General features: G+C 46.0%; 1 protein-coding gene across 6 annotated transcripts in view; it reads left to right on the forward strand.

The window, feature by feature from the left end:
- Window positions 1-21,496, forward strand: part of SYNE2 (spectrin repeat containing nuclear envelope protein 2) — a 250,960-nt gene that overhangs the window by 215,520 nt on the left and 13,944 nt on the right. For all 6 annotated transcript variants that reach the window (XM_081857037.1, XM_081857038.1, XM_081857039.1 and 3 more), the window contains exons 95-103: window positions 2,809-2,967; window positions 4,345-4,514; window positions 13,747-13,909; window positions 14,173-14,360; window positions 16,209-16,359; window positions 16,472-16,654; window positions 17,371-17,508; window positions 18,098-18,292; window positions 18,996-19,275. In XM_081857037.1, coding sequence (XP_081713163.1) covers window positions 2,809-2,967; window positions 4,345-4,514; window positions 13,747-13,909; window positions 14,173-14,360; window positions 16,209-16,359; window positions 16,472-16,654; window positions 17,371-17,508; window positions 18,098-18,292; window positions 18,996-19,275 — 1,627 coding nt within the window. The remainder of the gene's footprint in view (window positions 1-2,808; window positions 2,968-4,344; window positions 4,515-13,746; window positions 13,910-14,172; window positions 14,361-16,208; window positions 16,360-16,471; window positions 16,655-17,370; window positions 17,509-18,097; window positions 18,293-18,995; window positions 19,276-21,496) is intronic.

A 21,496-nucleotide genomic window follows, 5' to 3' on the forward strand; every position in this document is an offset into this window, starting at 1 on the left:
ACTGCAAGCAGATGTTGAAAACCTATTCACGTTATTTCCCCCGCCCCCACCCCAAAGCCATATGCAGCTTTGAACTGCATTGCATTTTCTCCCCTGCTGTTGCAATGCCTGCTTGCAACCACTCAGAGAGAGCACTAAGGGAGTTTTCCACTCCATTGGATGGGACTCAGACTTGCTTTACATTCCTTTATGTTTTGGCCACACAATGAGTAAAGGTAAAGGGACCCCTGACCATTAGGTCCAGTTGTGACTGACTCTGGGGTTGCGGCGCTCATCTCGCTTTATTGGCTGAGGGAGCCGGCGTACAGCTTCCGGGTCATGTGGCCAACATGACTAAGCCGCTTCTGGCGAACCAGAGCAGCGCACGGAAACGCCGTTTACCTTCCCTCTGGAGCGGTACCTATTTATCTACTTGCACTTTGATGTGCTTTCGAACTGCTAGGTTAGCAGGAGCAGGGACCGAGCAACGGAAGCTCACCCCGTCACGGTGATTCGAACCGCCGACCTTCTGATCGGCAAGTCCTAGGCTCTGTGGTTTAACCCACAGCACCACCCGCGTCCCTACACGAGTAGGTCACCATTATTCCCATTATACAAATTGGGGACTCAGGCCAGAGACATAATGATTTGCCCAAGGGGGAACAATCAGGCCAAGGCAGAAACTAGAACCTGGTCTTCCTCTCATGGCTCAAAGGTATTGCGACTGGCCGTGTGTCCTGATTCCTTGAAGCTTATACACTTCATTGGACAAAAGTCCCGAACAATCCTGGCAACTGAAGTGAAAATATTTAGTTGGTTAAATGTTTGAGGTGCAAAATCCAGCAATTAGCATGCCCCACTTGCTTTCTGAGAGATCTAAGCCTAAGCCGGAGTCCCCAACAGAAGCATATTGTATTGAAAACAATTCGCAGAAAAGGCTGCAGCCTCTGTAAGTATTTAAAAGCTAGGCAGTGCAGCTGTCCTGGAGAACCATGGAATTAACCAGCCAGATGCTCCTGCTGGAAGAGAGAGGAAAACAAACGGAGTAGACACAGTCAGGGAGGGGGGGTACCAGGAGGTCAGGGGTTTAGCACAGGCAGGGCTAAAGTCACTGTCACAATACAGAGGAAGACATAGGAGCAGCAAACAGTCCACTTAATAAGCAGCTCAGAGGATGGAAATGCAGGTTACCTGCGACACACACCTGCTGCTGAAAATGGCAGCTGTGTGTCTGCTTTAACTTGGCATCATTTAACATTACTCATCCTATGTTTGTGTTGTGAAAGGGTTTCTGCAGTGTTCAAAAATATTACATTAAAACAAATCAAAATATACTGGGGGGGGGGCGCTGCACGTTGTAAGCACAGTAAACAAAGATGGGGAAAGTCATTGAGCAGAGATGTTTTTAATTTCCAACAGGTAACCATTACTGAGGGTACCTATCATGGTAATGTAGGAAGCTGGGTTTTAGTGAGTCAGACCACAAGTTCATTTAGCTCAGTTCTGTCCAAACTGACGGGCAATGGCTCTCCAGGGTTTCAGAAGGGTTTTCTCCACAAACTCTGCCTAGAGATGCTGGGGGTGAAATCTGGGGTCTTCCTCATCTTGAAGAAAGACAATTGTGATAGCTCAGTTGGTTAGAGCATGGTGCTGATAACACCAAAGTTTGCAGGTTCGAACCCCATATGGGACAGCTGCATATTGCTGCCTTACAGGAGGATTGGAATAGATGTGCAGTGGTATCTCAGGTTACATACGCTTCAGGTTACATACTCCGCTAACTCAGAAATAGTGCTTCAGGTTAAGAACTTTGCTTCAGGATGAGAACAGAAATCTTGCTCCGGCGGCGCGGCAGCAGCAGGAGGCCCCATTAGCTAAAGTGGTGCTTCAGGTTAAGAACAGTTTCAGGTTAAGTACAGACCTCCGGAACGAATTAAGTACTTAACCTGAGGTACCACTGTACACAAATGCCCCTTCCAGCTTTACGATTCTATGATTCTGTAATATGTCAGAATAAGAAGCAGGGTAGTGGATATTGTATGTTTCCCAACACCTACTCTATATCATCCCCTGACTGGGGATGGGAGTGGGGGAACACACAATGGTTTACTGAAAAAAGCTAGGATTTATTAATCATGTTTGACGTTGGCTATGTCAATAAACCATAGTTGGTCCTAACCACAGTTTGCCAATTTCAATGCAAAAAGAAACTGTGGTTAGTTGATAATGGAAATGAAAGTTGCCAACATCCTCTTTGCAGTTTCATCAGAGAAGGAGAAAGGAAGGGAAAGCAACTGAGCCTGAGGTTCATGAAGACCAGGTCATAGGCATCAGGGGGAAAGCTTAGCTTGTGCTATCATAATTTTAAACTCAAACCAAGGTTTGAGCTTCCAGGTGGATGACAAACTATGCCGGAGGGAGAATGCAAAGCTCATGCACATTACTCTAAACTGTGTTTTAGCATTTCAGCTGATATCGTGTGCATGGAACATTTAATATTTTGTGTGTTCAAGTTTCATATTTTGCTAATAAGGTGCCCCATTTTGGCAACTAAAAGGACTAGTGTCTCTGTGTGAGGAAATCTGGTGTTTTCTGGACCACCTTTACATCCCATTGTTGTCAACAATCTGGGTTGCCTTTTATTCATGGGGAAGATAAAATTTTCCCGCAAAGTGGAGGAATCGATTGCTTGAGAAGTCTACCTTTTCCAGCCAAGCCTGTTGACATCCTTTATTGTGGGAAAGAAACAGATGTGTATATTCAGTCTTGAGTTTTGGCTGCCTCCCGAGATATAACAAAGACAGCTGTCGTGTGTATCCTCTTCCATAGGTTTCTTTGCGCAAGCAAGAGATTGAGGACCGACTCAATGCCTGGATTGTGTTCAACGAAAAGAATAAAGAGCTCTGCGCTTGGCTGGTGCAGATGGAAAGCAAGGTGCTCCAGTCAGCCGATGTCAGCATTGAAGATATGATAGACAAGTTGGAGAAGGTAGGCAGGCTTTTTGCACACTCCCAGCAACAGTCTAGCAAGTGCTTTAGATAAAAGGAGAGCAGGCTTATCATGTTTTATGCTTAACTGGGCGTTCCCGGGGTGGAGGGAACACTCCCAAGATTCTGATCCACAGCTGTGGGCTTCAAACATGCTGATTTGAGCTGTCTGCTTTTTCCTTTGTTAAACAAATAATTTTTATTGATTTTAACATATAAATTATAAAATGTACCACAAAACTTATCACTTATACAATCTTTTTAGACTTCCATCAGCACCTCTGATGATCCACCGTTTTAACCACTTCTTATGCATTTCTTAACTTTATATTGCCTTTACATCTCTTAACAAATCATCCTCCCCCTTCTCCATTTTTGCAATACTTCCAATAATACTCCTCACAAAACTTCTTGCAAACCTACAAACGTCATCTGATCTTCACAAATACTTTTCAAATAATCTGTAAATTTACTCCAGTCTTCCATGAATTTCTGGTCCCGCCGGTTTCGAATCCTTCCTGTTTATCTAGTTCTGCATAGTCCATTAACTTCATCCTCCATTCTTCAATCGTCGGTAATTCTTCTCACTTCCATTTTTGGGCCAATAATATTCTTGCTGCTGTTATTGCATATAAAAAGAGCTTATATTCCTTTCTATTTATATCACTCCCAACAATGCCCAATAAGAATGCTTCTGGTTTCCTTATAAATGTATATTTCAACATTTTTTTCATCTCATTATATATAATCTCCCAGAAGCATTTCACCTTTTTACATTCCCAGCACATGTGATAAAATGTTCCCTCTTTTTCTTTACATTTCCAACATTTATTGCTGACTTTATACATTTTCGCTAACTTAACACGTGTAATATACCATCTATACATCACATTTGCTTTTTCCATAATGTGCTGTTCTCTAGTCTTCTGCAATGAATTGCCTCCAGGCAATTCTAGGGAAGTTCTAGAAAGCCTGGTGGGAGTGGATCCCATGGTTTATCTTTGCACAGTGCAAACATCCCTATCAAGTCCAGCTTCCTTTTCCTAACATTGACCCACACTCCAGTGGCTTTTGTCCAAAAGTGAATGGTGTTATGCTCACCTGATGTCTAGTTGATCATGTCCCTGCTGCATACTAGGAGGCAAAGAGTGAGGCTGGCATGCGAACGCATTGGAAGGGCCAATCCTGCCCCCCTGCCTATGCTTTTGCATTGCATCAACCTCTCTGCCACCTCTCTCTCAGTATCCATCAGCCACCCAACAAAAGTCAGGTGAGTGGTGGTGCCCCATCACACTGCCCATTACTGTTTTGTTCCATGGAGAAATCTCCCTTTTTGTGTGTAATAACATTTGCAATTGTTTTTGTTACTATTTGTTAGGACTGCATGGAGGAAATCAGCCTGTTTAGTGAAAACAATCTAGTTCATCTGAAGCAAATGGGTGAGCAGCTGATCAAGGCCAGCAACGAGAGCAAAGCCGCTGAAATAGATGAGAAACTCAACAAGATTAATGATCGCTGGAAGCATCTCTTTGATGTGATTGGAGGACGGTAAGTTCTCTTTGTGAGTTCGGTTGGGATTGGAAGCAGAATGTGGCGCTGATTTTCACAAAAGACTCGTGCAGAGACAGCAACAAAGTTCTCAGGATGCTTTATGCACTACATTTGTTAGATGTTTAGATACAATGTAGATAAAATGTGGTGTGGATGCAGCAAATGCATGCATTGCATACAGGTGCCCTCATCAGAGAGGTGTGATTGGTCTCTGGACAGCAGCTCTCTGTTAAGCATATAGTCCACTGTGAACTTGTGAATATAGGACGCTGCCTTTTACCAAGTGAAACTATTTGCCCATCTCATTCCTATTGTCTGCAGTGATTGGCAGTTGCTCTGCAGCGTTTCAGGGGATGGTTATTCCCAGACGTACCTGAAGCTGGATTTGCCTCTGCATCATGGGTAGACTAGTCGTCAGTTTCTGAGGCAGGATTCAGGTACAGTGGTGCCCCGCAAGACGAATGCCTTGCAAGACGGAAAACTTGCTAGAAGAAAAAGTTTTCCGTTTTGGAGGTGCTTCGCAAAACGAATTTCCTATGGGCTTGCTTCACAAGACGAAAATGTCTTGCGAGTTCCTGCGGGGTTTTTTCCCTCCCCCCCCTTTTCTAAGCCGCTTATCCGCTAAGCTGATAAGCCGCTAATAGCGCTAATCTGCTAAGCCATCAATGGGCTTGCTTCACAAGACGAAAAACCGCTAGACGAAGAGACTCGCAGAACGAATTCTTTTCATCTTGCGAGGCACCACTGTATTTGGATTTGGAGCAGAAGCCCTGAAATCTGTAGATTAAAGTGGAGTGAGATGGGTTTGCCTTTGCCATCATTTCATGCAGAGAGGTTCTTCCATTTGCACTTGACTTTGCACAAGCTTTATTTTTTTTGTGATATTATTCTTTTCATGGCTCATTAGAGTTTCCCTGCCGAAGCCTATCTCTTCTTCTTCTTCATTTGAATGTGATTCACATGCTTTAACACAATTCCCAATGTATTACGAGAAGTCCTCTGCTAGCAGTTGTGCAAGAGTTCATTAATACGTTTCCTCCTTCCATTCATGGTTCTTCAGATCCAAGGGCAGTCCTATGTATGCTTATTCAGGAGAAAGCCCCACTGGGTTCAGGATTCCAGCCTAAGCTATTCTTGGTTATAGTAAATGTCCAAAATACTATGAATCTTGGCATGTGTATTTCCTGACAAACTGCATGAATATATATTATCTCTTTCTCCACCTTTTGGAGGTACACAAGTGAATACTCAACATTTAGGTGATCATGCATATCCACAGTTATGCGTATGTCTGAGTTTTTGGAAGTTCAACAGATTTGGGATTGTTGGAACTCACATGTCAACACTGACCTGCTTGTCAGATTTCAGACAATTTAATATTAGCAGGATTGTCTACTACTGCCAGCTGATTGGTTGGGGGTTCAGTGTGTTTTTCCATAACGAAATGTTATAGTTAACCAAAATAAATTATATCATTTAGGCATAATGATATGGCACAATGATAGGAGCAGACGTATTGTGGATGCATTTCGGTGGCAGCAAAACCAGTTCAAAAACTGTTGTCAAAACAGCGCTGTAGTAAACAACTTGCTTCACCTTAAACCAATAAGTGGACTGAAACAGATGGGCAAATTAGGTGAGCTCTCCATTTAGCCCTTTGACATGCTTCTCATAGTTCATAGAGACAAGCTCGGCTTTGCCATATGGCACCAGTTGCAAGGGGCCTTTTCGCGCTTCCATTGTGCCTGTAGTCGCTTGGCTTGTGCCGCTCTCAGAGGCTTTGTCTGTTCATGCAAGCAGCTGGAGTAGGCTGTGCATCTAACCAGGAAGAGCTCTGGGAACTCAGTGCATCTGGGGAACAAAACAGCAGCAGCAGCAGCAGCAACAGAATAACATGCAGACATCTGCTCACATTTAATTGTGATAAATGCAAATGAATTTCTGGGGTGCTTCTGAAAGACTGCTTCACACAGCAATGGTTGGGATTCTTCCGCAGGTTGTGGGGGAAGGGCTGTCTGGGGACGGCATACCAGATTAAAAGGGACTATAACCAACTGTCCCAGCCTCCTTTGGATTTGCATTAATTTCTTGAGCCTTGCCTGCATGCTATAATTCTGCCCTTCTGAACCAGGAAGGCTGGAACTAAACCTAATGCCCCATCTTTGCAATGCGTTTAGCAAAGTGTGATACCAGCAATGGCTCCTCCCCCTAAGGAACCCTGGGAAGTGTAGTTTGTTAAAGGCACAGAGAGCTGTTTGGAGACCCTTATCCCCCTCATGGATTTACAATTCCCAAAGGTTTCACGGGAAGGGTTGATGGTTAAACTACTCTGGGAATTCTGGCTTGGCATCCATGACAAATGAGCATCCAACCTCTGCTAAAAACCTCCAAGGAAGGAGGCTGGTATTCACAAGTGGGAAGAGTGATGTGGTGCTCATGTCCTGCTTTTGAGCTTCCCATGGGCATCTGGTTGGCCAAAGTGAGAACAGATACTGGACCAGATGGTCTGACCCAACGGGGCTGTTCCCCAAAGGTAAAGGGACCCCTGACCATTAGGTCCAGTCATGGCCGACTCTGCGGTTACGGCGCTCATCTCCCTTTATTGGCCAAGGGAGCCGGCATACAGCTTCCGGGTCATGTGGCCAGCATGACTAAGCTGCTTCTGGCGAACCAGAGTAGCGCACGGAAATGCCGTTTACCTTCCTGCCAGAGCGGTACCTATTTATCTACTTGCACTTTGACGTGCTTTCGAACTGCTAGGTTGACAGGAGCAGGGACCGAGCAACGGGAGCTCACCCCATCGCGGGGATTCGAACCGCTGGTCTTCTGATAGGCAAGTCCTAGCCTCTGTGGTTTAACCCACAGCGCCACCCGCATCGCTTAAAGGGACCCTGACCATTAGGTCCAGTCGTGGCCGACTCTGGGGTGTTCCCCAAAAGACAGACACAAAACGAGACATGGAAGTTATGATGAGAGGGACAGCTTTAACAGAATGGTGCAGCACCTTTGCATTTTAGGGCCGTCTCTGTGTTAGATTTTCTGTAGTAGTTCACCTGAACTGGAACTATAGTGGCCTAGACAAAATCTGTGCCAAAACAGGTGGTGCCTGATTCAACAGGTGGTGTCTGGGGCAAGGGGGAGTGGGGGGGGGGAGCTTTGTCTTGGCATGCTAAGCTTGTAAATAGCCACACACTTGGCTGTCTGTAGCAACTGCACACAGCATGGCCCAACAGCAGTTTGGTCAGAAGATTGTTGTTCTTAAGTGGGAGAAGGTTACTTAAACGATATGCCGCAAGGATTTTTAGAACTTCCTTTGAATTCTACTCTGTGGATGGACAGTTAAAGGAACTATTGTTCTTGCTGTATCCTACGGAAAGTATGGGGTGATTTTTAAAGAAATACTTATGTTCCCCAAGATTCCAGTTTTTGCCTCCCTGCCTTGTTGGGTGTTCAATTTAATAAAAATGGCATTTTAAGCGAGTTCATTAAACTGCACCAAGCTGGAACGGACTGATTTGCAGTCTGTATGGATGGCAACCAGATCCTGCCATTTGATCAAATGAGAGATAGTGTAATAGTAGCATGGTGCTGTTTTAATATCTCCCAGCACAAGAGGATAGCTCAGTCGGAAGAGCATGAGGACTCAGCTATACAGCTGCAAATAAAACGTTTTAGTGTGTTTTTAGTGCAATATGCAATATGACCCTAGATGGGGATGGGGAGCCTTATGGAAAATTCAATGTATTTTTAAAAAACGTATTTTTTTTTTTAAAAAAGCATTTTCAGAACATTTTTCATACATTTGTAGATTCCACCTCCTGAGACTCTTAATCTGAGGGTTGTGGGTTCGAGCCCTTTGTTGGGCAAAAGATTCCTGCATTGCAGGGGGTTGGACTAGATGATCCTCGGAGTCCCTTCTAGTTCTGCAGTTCTATGATCAGCTGTTTGCAAGTCTGTGTGAATCACAACTCTCCATCAAGTGGTTGACATGTCCTTATCTCAGGCTCACAAATTTTGATTGTGTGTGTGTGTGTGTGTGCAGAAGAGATGGACATGGTGAGAAGCAACAAAGAAATATCGATCTTCATTGGTGGTCTCCCATGTCTTCAGCAGATCATTACGCAGTTTGATTATTTCCTTGGTTTTCGTTGGCCAGTTTTCAAAACCCGTGGTGTGTGTGTGTCTGCGTGTGTCTCATTTCTCTAAGAGATATTACATCTCAATCACTTGGCCTCATCAAATCCTGAAAGACCTCTAGTTGTTTTCGAAGGGGTTTTCCGTATGTGGGTAGCAAACTTTTGAAAGGAGTGGCATGGCGGCTTCGTGAGGTCCAAACGAGGAGCCAGGGTGGTATTCACCCTTCAGCAGCATGATACAGTGTGCATGTGCGAGTGTGCACAGGCTCCGACACTCTGCCCTGGGGGCTTGGAGGAGGAGGAGGAGGAGGAAGGGAAAGGTCTGTGTTCTCTTTCTCGCTCTCGTCTCTCTTTCTCTCGATGGGAGATATTAAGGCATCAATGTTAAATAGGGCAATCGCGGAAGAGAGGGAGGGGTTTCCTCTTCCCCGAGTGCTCAGCTCAGTCGGATGCTATCCCTGCAGCTTTGGAATGATAAGCTGAGGAATGGTTTTCCCTTATAAACAGTAAGTGCATTTTTGGTACTCGGAAGGGTCCAGTAAGAACAAGAGACGCGTGTCTCTGATGTGCGGTCGCTGCCTGCAAGGGGGGGTGGGGAGGGGCTCTGTCCTTCCCAGGATGGATGGGAGATGTGTGTGTGTGTGTGTGCACTTTGCCTTTGACAGAAAGGACTGAGGAGGGGGATTGTGGAGGCAGTTAGCAAGGAGGATAAATGGCATTTAGGGGCATCCCTCGCCCGCCCCCTTTGTTAAAATTAACTGTTTGCTCTCCGCACCCGGCCATTTGGAGGAGGAGATTAGTGCGCCATGGGGGTAAATGAATGGAACATGTGTGCAATGCTTCTGGTTATTTTCTGCTTTATACCTAAAGCTTTGCTTTTTGTTGCATTTCGTAATTAATGTTCTTAGTGGGGTCCATCCTCACAAAGGCAGGAGAGGGACGTCGCCCGTGTAGGCACTGCGGAAACACATTAACCTTACCTCTTAATTTAAAAAATAAAAATAGGGCCTGCTTTCTAGCGATCTGTACCTTCTAAACCTGTCTGTATAGTCTTCGGATCCAATTCGCCAGTCGTATCTTTTCAAGATCGGAGACGCAATTATGCTCTGTTCCGGTGATTAACATTGGTGTTTTAATTTCACCCCCTATTTATCAAACCTAAATTGTATATCGACCACCTGCCTAGGATGATGTTTACACTGAAATAAACATGCATTTCCTTTCACTTAATTTTTATTCTATCGTCCTATTAAAAGAAAAATGCAGATATTTGGGGGGTTTTACGTTTTAGTGTCAGCACTGACAGATAGGATTAAAAAAAAATATATATGCACAATTGGAAAAGGCACAGTGCAGTCTTCGTTGTTTGATGTTCTGCTACCATGTCAGCTCCAATCTGATTTGCAAGGTAGTCGTTCAGACCTCTCTCTGCAGCGGCTACGACAGGCCTATTGCAAAAAATAACCAGGGCTTAAAATGTTGGACTGGCACTGGAGAGACCCAAACCAGCAGGGGCCAAACACCGGGGTCCTTATACCCCTCCATTGTGCCTGTCCCACACAAAGGGGGTCTACTACCCCCCCCCCCAATATAGGACCAGTTTAAGGGAACCTGAGCCAGACGCTTGCTAGTTAGATTTTGGAACCTGTATTTGTCTTAGGCTTGTTCCCCGTGTCTGGCTGGAAGAGGATGCTTTAGGGACCGTACAACCGGTCACTGAGAAACATTGCTCTTCAATGCTCTTGCCTTTCTGAAACTGGTCCTCCAACATGCCATGTTTGTTTTTCTTCCGTTTTTACATTTTACGGTTAGAGAAGGGATGGCTGGCCTGATGGAGCCACAAATGGCATATTGTGACAAATTAGTTAATTAGGCCTACTTGGCTGCAAAGGTATTTAGCATTACAAAAGTAAGTGGGGGGCGGGGGCGGGGAGTAAAGCTGTAGACACCATGCTGGTTCTCGCTTTTGGGGGCTCCTTTGGAGCTAATGAAGCAATTTCATCTGCAACAAACTCCTACACGGTGGTATTTGGACTCTCCAGCATTTATTGCGAAGTCTGCATCCTAAGGTCTGGCTTGCATCTGCTCCTTTGTAATCCATGCCAGTGGAGCAAGGGGGGGCCGGTCCCCGCTAGGTGTTCAGAAAGCTAGGTGTTCCTACCCATAGCTGCTGCATCTGCAACCCTAGGCTGCATTCCGATGCACACTTAGTCGTTTAGTCTGGTCCATGGACCAGAGCACGCCAGGCACTCCTGTCTTCCACTGTCTCCCGCAGTTTAGTCAAACTCATGCTGGTAGCTTCAAGAACACTGTCCAACCATCTCATCCTCTGTCGTCCCCTTCTCCTTGTGCCCTCCATCTTTCCCAACATCAGGGTCTTTTCCAGGGAGTCTTCTTTTCTCATGAGGTAGCCAAAGTATTGGAGCCTCAGCTTCACAATCTGTCCTTCCAGTGAGCACTCAGGGCTGATTTCCTTCAGAATGGATAGGTTTGATCTTCTTGCAGTCCATGGGACTCTCAAGAGTCTCCTCCAGCACCATAATTCAAAAGCACCGCTTTTCCTTTGGACGTCCCTATTTTCATTGGAGAAATGTTGGAGGGTGTGGAGTTATCTGACCCCCAAGCTGTCTGAAGGCAATCCTGTATAGGGAAGGTTTTTTTTTGATGTTTAATGTTGTATTATTTTTTTTATATGTTGGAAGCTGCCCAGAGTGGCTGGGGCAACCCAGTTGGAAGCTGCCCAGAGTGGCTGGGGCAACCCAGTAACCTCCCAAGTAGACCGTTCCACTGTTGAACAGCTCTTACTGTCAAGAGATCTCTTCCTGATGTTTAGTTGGAATCTCCTCTCTTGTAACTTGAAGTCAGCGGTTCGAGTCCTACCCTGCAAACATTTGCCTTTGAGGTTCTTGTGTTGATACACAAACCCCTGAACAACTTTGGGGCCAGGATACAACAAGGACTGCCTGAGCGCTGTTCATTGCCCTCTGCATTACATAGACTGGATTGGCCTCTTCTAGAAATCAGGCATATATAGTGGCATTGTTCCAACACTCTTCCAGCAGAGATTCAGCCGGCTCCCTCACTTTTGACTTCCACATATCTCTTGAATATTTTTTTTATGCCAACAGGCCTATACCATTGTTTTAAGCTAGCGCTCTCTCTCTCTCTCTCTCTCTCTCTCTCTCTCTCTCTCTCTCTCTCTCTCTCTCTGGACTGGCCAGTCATTGTAATGATAGTTTGGGATTGTATGTTTTATGTTCTGATGCTGTATGCCACTCTGATATTGCAGTATATACATGGTATAATAATAATAATAATAATAATAATAATAATAATAATAATAATAATAATAATTTATTATTTATTATTTATACCCTGCCCATCTGGCTTGGTTTCCACAGCCACTCTGAGCAGCTTCCAACAAAATATTAAAATACAATAGTCTATTAAACATTAAAAGCTTCCCTAAACAGGGCTGCTTTCAGATGTCTTCTGAGAGTCTGGTAGTTGTTGTTCTCTTTGACATCTGTTGGGAGGGCGTTCCACAGGGCAGGTGCCACTACCAAGAAGGCCCTCTGCCTGGTTCTCTGTAGCTTGGCTTCTCGCAGCGAGGGAACCGCCAGAAGGCCCTCAGCGGTGGACCTCAGTGTCCGGGCAGAATGATGGGGGTGGAGACGCTCCTTCAGATATACTGGACCGAGGCCGTATAGTATATGAATATTTTTTGTGGTCACCCTTTCGTGTCTCCTTTTCCTCTCTCCCCTTCCATCACTTTGCTGTGACCCCTCTATCAGAATTTAGGTTGTAAGCTTCTTAGGAATGAGACATGACTTTAAGAATGTAACTGCATCAGAAGTTCCCTTATACCGAGTCAGACCATGGGTCCATCTAATCTCAGCAATAGCAGTTGCTCTCTAAGAGTTTCGGATGAGGGACATTCCTGACCCTACCCAAATATGCCATGGTTTGAACTAGGGACCATCTACATGTGATGCTCTTGCAATGAGCTACAGCACTTCCACTAAGTTATGTTGAAACTGCAGAATGCCATGAGCATTATTGGCGCCATTTGAACAGTAATCGTTCTTCCTGGTGGCCTTTATGCATCCAGTGTACCTCAGATTGCTTCCAGACATTCCGTTTACTGAGCACTCACCCTGATTTATTTGCACAAAGTGTGCAGGTAGGTTAGAGCAGTGTTTTTCAACCTTTTTGGGGCAAAGGCACACTTGTTTCATGAAAAAATTCACGAGGCACACCACCATTAGAAAATGTTAAAAAAATTAACTGTGCCTATATTGACTATATATAAAGTAATTCTCTTGAATAGGAATCAAATAAACACAAAGAAAGTATTTTATAATTACTTTATTATGAAATAGTAAGTAAACAGAAATATGAAAAATTATAAAATACTTTATTTTTAAATCTTTTGAATTTTTCAATTTTTCCCGTGGCACACCAGGCAACATCTCGTGGCACACTAGTGTGCCGCGGAACAGTGGTTGAAAAACACTGGGTTAGAGGTCCAGCTCCGAGGGCCTTCTGGTGGTTCCCTCACTGCAAGATGTGAAGCTACAGGGAACCAGGCAGAAGGCCTTCTCAGTAGTGGCGCCTGCCCTGTAGAATACCCTTTCATCAGAGGTCAAACAGATAAACAACTATTTGACTTTCAGAAGACATCTGAAGGCAGCCCTGTTCAAAATTATTGTTAATGGTCCATGTTTTACTGTGTTTTTAAGATTTTGTTGGGGCAACCCAGTCGGATGCGTGGCACATAAATAATAAAATTGTTGTTGTTGTTGTTAAACACCCACAATTCATTGAGCATGCATTCTGTTTTGTATGTGAGGAGGTTATACAGCATTGCTTAAGGAAATGTTATCTTACGCTTTCCAGTTCGTTTTCTTGTTAGTTTCCTTATTGCAAAAAGGTCTGATGGGGAAGGGGGTTGCTGTTCAAGATTGGCAAGTACTCTTCAACTGTGCAACCTGGTTTTGCCAGTATGTGATGGAAGGTCCATGCGTATCATCAGTTGGCCTTGTTTTACAACCTTCTCACATTCTTTCTGCCCTTTGTCTCCCCAATCGCAGGGTGAAGAAGCTGAAGGAGACCTTTTCTTTCATACAGCTGCTCAACAAAAACATGAGTAATCTTCGCACCTGGCTGGCACGCATTGAATCCGAGCTTTCGAAGCCTGTTGTTTATGACACCTGCGATGATCAGGAGATAAAGAAGAGACTTGCAGAGCAGCAGGTAAAGTGGAGCAAAACAGAGAACATGAAAGAGATGGGCAAAGAACTGTCTTGAGGCTTTGTTTGTTTATTTCTGTGTTCATTTATTCTATTTTATTTGAAAAATCTTGACTGCTTAACATTTATCTAAGCAGTGTACAATACGACATGGGAACCACCCGCTGGTCAAATGGCTTGACATTGTAGTGTTAAAGCTGGAATTATTTGAAGAGGACACTATTACATATAACCAAAGATGTGTGGCTTTTTTGTTTGTGGTTATAGGATCTGCAGCGGGACATTGACCAGCACAGCCCTGATGTCGATTCTGTCTTCTGCATCTGCGAGGTCTTGCTGAATGATTCCGATGCCTGTGCCAACCAGACTGAATGTGACTCCATCCAGCAGACCACAAGAAGTTTGGATCGGCGGTGGAGAAACATCTGTGCCATGTCTATGGAGAGGCGGATGAAGTGAGAGGCATTTCTCCCGCTCTTTTCGGGGGGGGGGGTGATGTCTGTTGTTTTAAATCATGGGTAGGCAAACTAAGGCCCGGGGGCTGGATCCGGCCCAATCGCCTTCTAAATCCGGCCTGGGAATCAGTGTGTTTTTACATGAGTAGAATGTGTCCTTTTATTTAAAATGCATCTCTGGGTTATTTGTGGGGCATAATAATAATAATAATAATAATAATAATAATAATAATAAATAATTTTATTTATAGGAATTCGTTCATATATTTTTTTCAAAGTATAGTCTGTCCCCCCCACACACACACAAGGTCTGAGGGACAGTGGACTGGCCCCCTGCTGAAAAAGTTTGCTGACCCCTGTTTTAAATTAATATTTTATTTGGTTTTCTGGTTTAATGTTCACCGTTATCAAAAGGCCCAAGGAATCATTCCTAAAAAGGATGTGGTTGCATGAGAGATCGGTAGTAGAAGGGTCTAGCTAACAGGATCAAGTATCGCCAGAAATGGGGAACGTGTGGCCCTACAGATGTTGTTGAACTTCATACCTCATACAGTTGGCTGTGCTGGCTGGGTGGGGGGTGATGGGATTTGAAGGCCAACATATTCCTAAAGGCTGCAGGTTCCCTGTTCCTAACATGGCGGGTGATGGAAATGGTCTCTTTCAGCACGAGACCCTGCTACATGGTCAGAGCAAGCAATATGGCCTAGGTGGATAAACAAGGGGAGGGGGCTGTAAAAGATGCCCTCTGCCCCTGAGCTAAACATGGAAGGTCCCCAACTAAATTCTTGGCATCTCCAGCTAAAGAATCTCAGGAGCAAATTATGGGAAAGACCACTGCCTGTCACCCTGAAGAGCCCTTGCCCTTTGACAGTATTGGGTTAGATGGGCAAATTGCCTGACCTTGTATGAGACAGCATCCTATGTTCCACGATCAGGACTCTGTGTGTGGTTTGGTGCTATGAGAACACAGAAGAAGCGCAGGATGTGGTCTCAGGGCCAGAATTCAGAATCGTAGCTTTCCTTTCTTTTAAAGGGATGTGTGCAAAGAGTCCTGCTTGATCAGGCCAGTCGCCCATGTAGACTAGCAACCTGTTCCCACAGTGGTCCACCAGAGGATCCAACAGGAAGCCCACAAGCAGGACCCGATTGTGACAACACTCTCCCTGTTTGTGATTCCCAGCAACTGCCATTCAGAAGCATATTGTAGAACATGCCCAGCTTGTAGCCACTGATAGCTTATCCTCTGTGATTACGTCCAATACTCTTTTAAAGCTATCTGTATTGCAACAACATGCTTGAAAATATATGGAGCGCATCTATCTTAACCATATAATAAAATTGCAATGACGTTGTCACGCTGTAATTGATGTAGTTCACACAGTTACCACCACCACCCCAACTGCTGCTGCTGTGGGAGGTGAGAGGGGGAACCCTGCCTTTCAAAATGCAATCTTCCTTCTCTCAGCAGTGGGGGGCAGAGCAAAGGGGAGAAATCACTTCCCAGTGATGTGGGTCGCTGGCATTTACTGCGGGTGTGAAGCACAGGGAGCTTGGCTGGCAGCTAGAATGGTGAAATGACTCTGCCACTATGCACCACACTCCCTGTTTCTCACCCCTCTCCCTCTTGCTAAGTGACGGTGGCCTGTGGTGTTGGGAACACAGAAGACCACCAGAGCTTCACCCATGCCACCTCATCAGTTGCCAGAGGCAGGTGGTTTGGGTGAGCTGTGAGGGGAAGGGGAATTGGGCAGGCTGTGTTAAGTCTTCAAGGTTCTAGAAGGCTGGTGGTTTTTCCACATGAAGTACACTGGAGGAAAATGCTGCTGTTGCTGCTTGTTTCCCCTTTAGGATTGAGGAAACATGGCAACTTTGGCAAAAGTTCCTGGAGGACTACTCTCGCTTTGAGGACTGGCTGAAGACAGCCGAGAGGACAGCGGCGTATCCAAACTCTTCGGAGGTTTCGTACACCAATGCCAAGGAGGACTTGAAGAAATTTGAGGTAAACATCCTGCTTTCTGTTGTTGTTTTCCCCCTAGAATTCGTTTCTTCCTGAGCGATGCCAGGTATGAGGCTGCTCGTAAGAAAACAAAGGGCTGCTTTTTCCACCTCAGGCATTTCAGCGACAAATCCACGAGCGACTGACGCAGCTGGAACTGATCAATAAACAATACCGGCGTTTGGCCCGGGAGAATCGCACTGATTCAGCCAGCAAGCTGAAGCAGATGGTCCACAAGGGCAACCAAGACTGGGATAACCTCCAGAAACGTGTCACGGCAATTCTCAGGAGACTCAAGGTAACCACAGGCCCGCCAGTGAGGTGTAGTGGTTAAGAGCGGTAGTCTCGTAATCTGGGGAACCGGGTTCGCTTCCCCGCTCCTCCACATGCAGCTGCTGGGTGACCTTGGGCCAGTCACACTTCTCTGAAGTCTCTCAGCCTCACTCACCTCACAGAGTGTTTGGTGTGGGGGAGGAAGGGAAAGGAGAATGTTAGCCGCTTTGAGACTCCTTTGGGTAGTGATAAAGCGGGATATCAAATCCAAACTCTTTTTCTTCTTCTTCTGTGCCACGGCTGTCAGGTTTCAGGTCGGGGTAGCCGGTGGGTCTCAAACCCTCGATGTGGGTTGAGCAGATGAGACCAATAGTGTGTCCAACAGTCAAGAAAGCGGTTTCTGACGTGCTGTAGAGGGCAGTGAGGGGCAGGTGGGACTTCTCAACCTGGGCAGGGAGTCCCATCTAGGAGAAGGAAAACTCTGTCTTAAATCTCCTCTGTCTTTCGGCTATACTCAGAAAGGCTTTGGGAGTAAACCCTGAGGAGCAGTCCACACCCGCTGCCTTGCAGGTCATATTTAGGAGAAGAAATGTCTAAGGAAGTAAACCCTACACAAATCTGGAGTGAAGTTCCTAAGGCAGTTGGGTGGTGCCTTGTACACCTCCTTCCAGCAAACAAGCAGCAGTTTTGCTATGTGCCAACTGTCGCGTCAACATTGTTCCTTTCCCTGATTTCCTTTAGCACTTTACCAATCAATGGGAGGAGTTTGTGGGGACCAAGGACAGCATCCTTGTGTGGTTGACCGAAATGGACCTGCAGCTGACCAACGTGGAACACTTCTCAGAGAGCAACTTGGATGAGAAAATGCGGCAGCTAAATGTGAGTATTGCTTTTCTTTTAAAAAAAAAGCATCGTGAGAAATGAGCCGAGTTCCACACTGCCCCTCAGTCCTATAACATCTGCCTGCGTCCTGTTAGGATATACAGTATATCCCTGGGAAATTTGCTGCAAGCTCTTTAAGCTTCCTGCCATCCCAAAAGAAGGAGTGGAAACAAAGCTACCTTTGTTTATTTATTTATTGGAGTACTTATCCTCTGAACTTGGATGTCTCTCATCTCCAATGGGGACCAACCATTCTTCTTGGTACCAACTTGTGGGAGGTTCCAGCAACCACTGTATACAGTGGTTTTTTGTGCGTGTCATGGTTCTCACTAGCAAAATGTACTATCTCTCCCCTTCCCCCTTTTTTTTGGTTGTGTTGGCACCCACAAGACTATTTTCAAGATGATGACTAGCAGCAGAGCACCCCATTCCCGTGCCCCCCAAAACACACTGACTGTATATATGAGGAATTGGCTTAAGAATCCAGGGCTCAGGGAGAGGGGTGAAACATTCCCTGTCCAAAAGAAGAATTAACCTGATGAGGAATGCTGTATTTAGGAAGCATCCTTGCCTGTCTTCCAAACAGTGTTTCCAGCAGGAAATATTGCTAAACACCGACAAGATCCACGAGCTTACTATGTCCGGGAAGCACCTGATTCAGAAAAGCGAGCCTTCAGATGCTGTTGTGATTGAAGAGGAGCTGCAAGAAGTCCACAGATACTACCAGGATGTGTTTGGCCGTGTCTCCCGATTCCAGCACAGACTGGCATCCTGGCCCCCGGTAAGAGCTATCAAGATTGCATTGGGTGGCGCTGTGGGTTAAACCACAGAGCCTAGGACTTGCCGATCAGAAGGTTGGTGGTTCGAATCCCCACGACGGGGTGAGCTCCCGTTGCTCGGTCTCTGCTCCTGCTAACCTAGCAGTTTGAAAACACGTCAAAGTGCAAGTAGATAAATAGGTACCACTCCGGCGGGAAGGCAAACGGCGTTTCCATGCGCTGCTCTGGTTTGCCAGAAGCGGCTTAGTCATGCTGGCCACATGACCCAGAAGCTGTACGCTGAACCACTGATCTCTGAACTAACACATTCCAGTTAGTAGGCCATTAATTATCACTCCCTTGAGAGAGCTTGACCAATCATGGAGCTATCTCCATGTCTCTGTTATCACCAGGCAGACTTACTCCTTGAGATTGCCTTCTGGCTGTCTGCCAAACCTTAATTGCCTCTGTGTGAGTAGCTGCACGTATTCAGATTCCCAACAGATGCCTCTGCCTGAAACCCTGGAGAGCTGCTGCCAGCCCGTGTAGACAAAACTGAGCTAGATAGCCTGACAGTACTGAGCTAGGTAAAGCAAAGGTCTGGCTTGGTATAAGGCAAATTCCAATGTTCTTGTAAGTAAGGCAAGTGTATTTGGGGCAGAATACGCTGATATTAGTCAGAAGTCATGTCAATAATTTTGCTCAGTGATGTCTCTTCTATTTTAGGGACTGGAAGATGAAAAGGAGACCTCTGAAAGCGAGGCCGACATGGAAGATGCAAGGGGGATGCAGGGCGACCCCTGGTGCCGAAAGGGCATGCAGGAAGTGCTGCCGCCCCAGCAGTCCCTCTGCCACCTCGTGCCCCCTGCAGTGGGTCACGAGAGGTCGGGCTGCGAGACGCCCGTCAGCGTGGACTCCATCCCGTTGGAGTGGGATCACACGGGGGACGTTGGAGACTCCGGTCCCCAAGACGAGGAAGAAGAACAGTATTACAGTGATCTGTCAGGTGAGTCCATCCTAGCAATTCTTCCCATTTCAGCAAGGAAATGTAACCTTGGCACCCATTCAAAAACCCCGTGGCCCAGCTTTTTAAATATTGAACTGCGAGCAATGCAACCATTCAAAGGCATGTCTGCACAAGAGCTTTTCCCATCTCTTGCAAGATTCATTGATGCCCTTCGTGTACAGGTGGGAGAATTCTGGGCTGTGTCCCTTCACTCTAGGGTAGGTGCAGGATGAGTATTACCGTATTGGCCCAAATATAAGCTGCACCCGAATATAAGCCTCACCTTTAAAATTGGGGGGGGGGGGAGAGAAAAAGACAATACCCGAATATAAGCAGCTCCCTTAAAATTCCACAGGCACTCACACCCGTTCCGTTTTCCATTTTTTTAGGTTGCGAATTTAAGCTGCACTTTTCACAGTCAGAATTTGGGGAGGGGGAAGTGAGACTTATATTCAGGCCAATACGGTGTATATATTTTTGGATGCATCCCTTTACAAAGTAACCATAGTTCAGCTGTACATTGTATACTTTGCTTGGCGAGGGTCCCAGATTCAGCCGCCAGTTAAGAGGCTTGTTCCTTGAGACCCCCGAGAGTCACTGCCAGTCAGAGTAGACCATTCTAGACTACATGGAGAAATAGTCTGAGCTATTTCGCTACAAAGCAAAACCTTCACGTAGAAAACTAATACATTGGGGGCGAAAGGGTTAGCATTACCCTCTTTGATGTTCTGGCTTACCTAATGCAGGGAGCTTGTTATGCAGGAAGGGAGCGTTCAGAAGAAAGACCCCCTCCTCATATCATAGAATTGTAGAATTGTAGAGTTGGGAGGGACCACGATGCAATTCTGGGCTGCATCAATAGGAGTATTGCATCTAGATCAAGGGAAGTAATAGTGCCACTGTATTCTGCTCTGGTCAGACCTCACCTGGAGTACTGTGTCCAGTTCTGGGCACCACAGTTCAAGAAGGACACGGACAAACTGGAACGTGTCCAGAGGAGGGCAACCAAAATGGTCAGAGGCCTGGAAACGATGCCTTATGAGGAACGGCTAAGGGAGCTGGGCATGTTTAGCCTGGAGAAGAGGAGGTTAAGGGGTGATATGATAGCCATGTTCAAATATATAAAAGGATGTCACATAGAGGAGGGAGAAAGGTTGCTTTCTGCTGCTCCAGAGAAGCGGACACGGAGCAATGGTTCCAAACTACAAGAAAGAAGATTCCACCTAAACATTAGGAAGAACTTCCTGACAGTAAGAGCTGTTCGACAGTGGAATTTGCTGCCAAGGAGTGTGGTGGAGTCTCCTTCTTTGGAGGTCTTTAAGCAGAGGCTTGACAACCATATGTCAGGAGTGCTCTGATGGTGTTTCCTGCTTGGCAGGGGGTTGGACTCAATGGCCCTTGTGGTCTCTTCCAACTCTATGATTCTATGATTCTACAAGGGTCATCTAGTCCAACCCCCTACAATGCAGGAATCTTTCACCCAACATGGGGCTCAAACCCACAACCTTGAGTCTCTTCTTTTGCCAACTGAGCTATTTCAGCAGGCTAACATGGTGCAGAACCTAATGTTCTGTGCTACTTACAGCAGGGCTCTTTGCATGCAGCTAGGAATGCAGGAGGCTGTGGCAAAAAATCCCACACCATATACAGTGGACTCTCGGGTTGCGAACGTGATCCGTGCGGGATCCACATTCGCAACCCACAGTGGTGCACCTGCCGCACACACAGGTTGTGATTCGGCGCTTCTGCGCATGCGCAATTTAGCATTTCTGCGCATGCACGACCTCCAAAACCCAGAAGTAACCAGTTCTGGTACTTGCGGGTTTCGAAGCGTCCGTAACCTGAAAAAACGCAACCTGAAGTTTCTGTAACCCGACGTATGACTGTACTTTGAATAGCTTTGTACATATATCAGCATGTGAGCTCTGCCCCACAGTTCTGGAGCTGGACCTCTGGAGGATCAGAGCAGTCTTGTGGCTGTCTCCCATCATAGCCTGGTTTTCTGAAGACCGCCCCCCCCCCGCCCCAGTGTAATGGCAGCAGAAGTTCGAGAGGGACACAAATCACCTGCACAGTGAAGGAGGAGCCAATGGCTGGCTGTTCCCACCTATCTCTCATCATCTCTCTTCTTACTGGCTGGTTTTCCCTGCTCTGCCCCATCCCAGCTGCTAAGCAGGATGATATAGGGAGATCTGCTGAGCCACAATAACTACAGGAAAAT

This window comes from Podarcis erhardii, assembly GCF_964252035.2.
Source record: "Podarcis erhardii genome assembly, chromosome: 1".
NCBI lineage: Eukaryota > Metazoa > Chordata > Lepidosauria > Squamata > Lacertidae > Podarcis > Podarcis erhardii.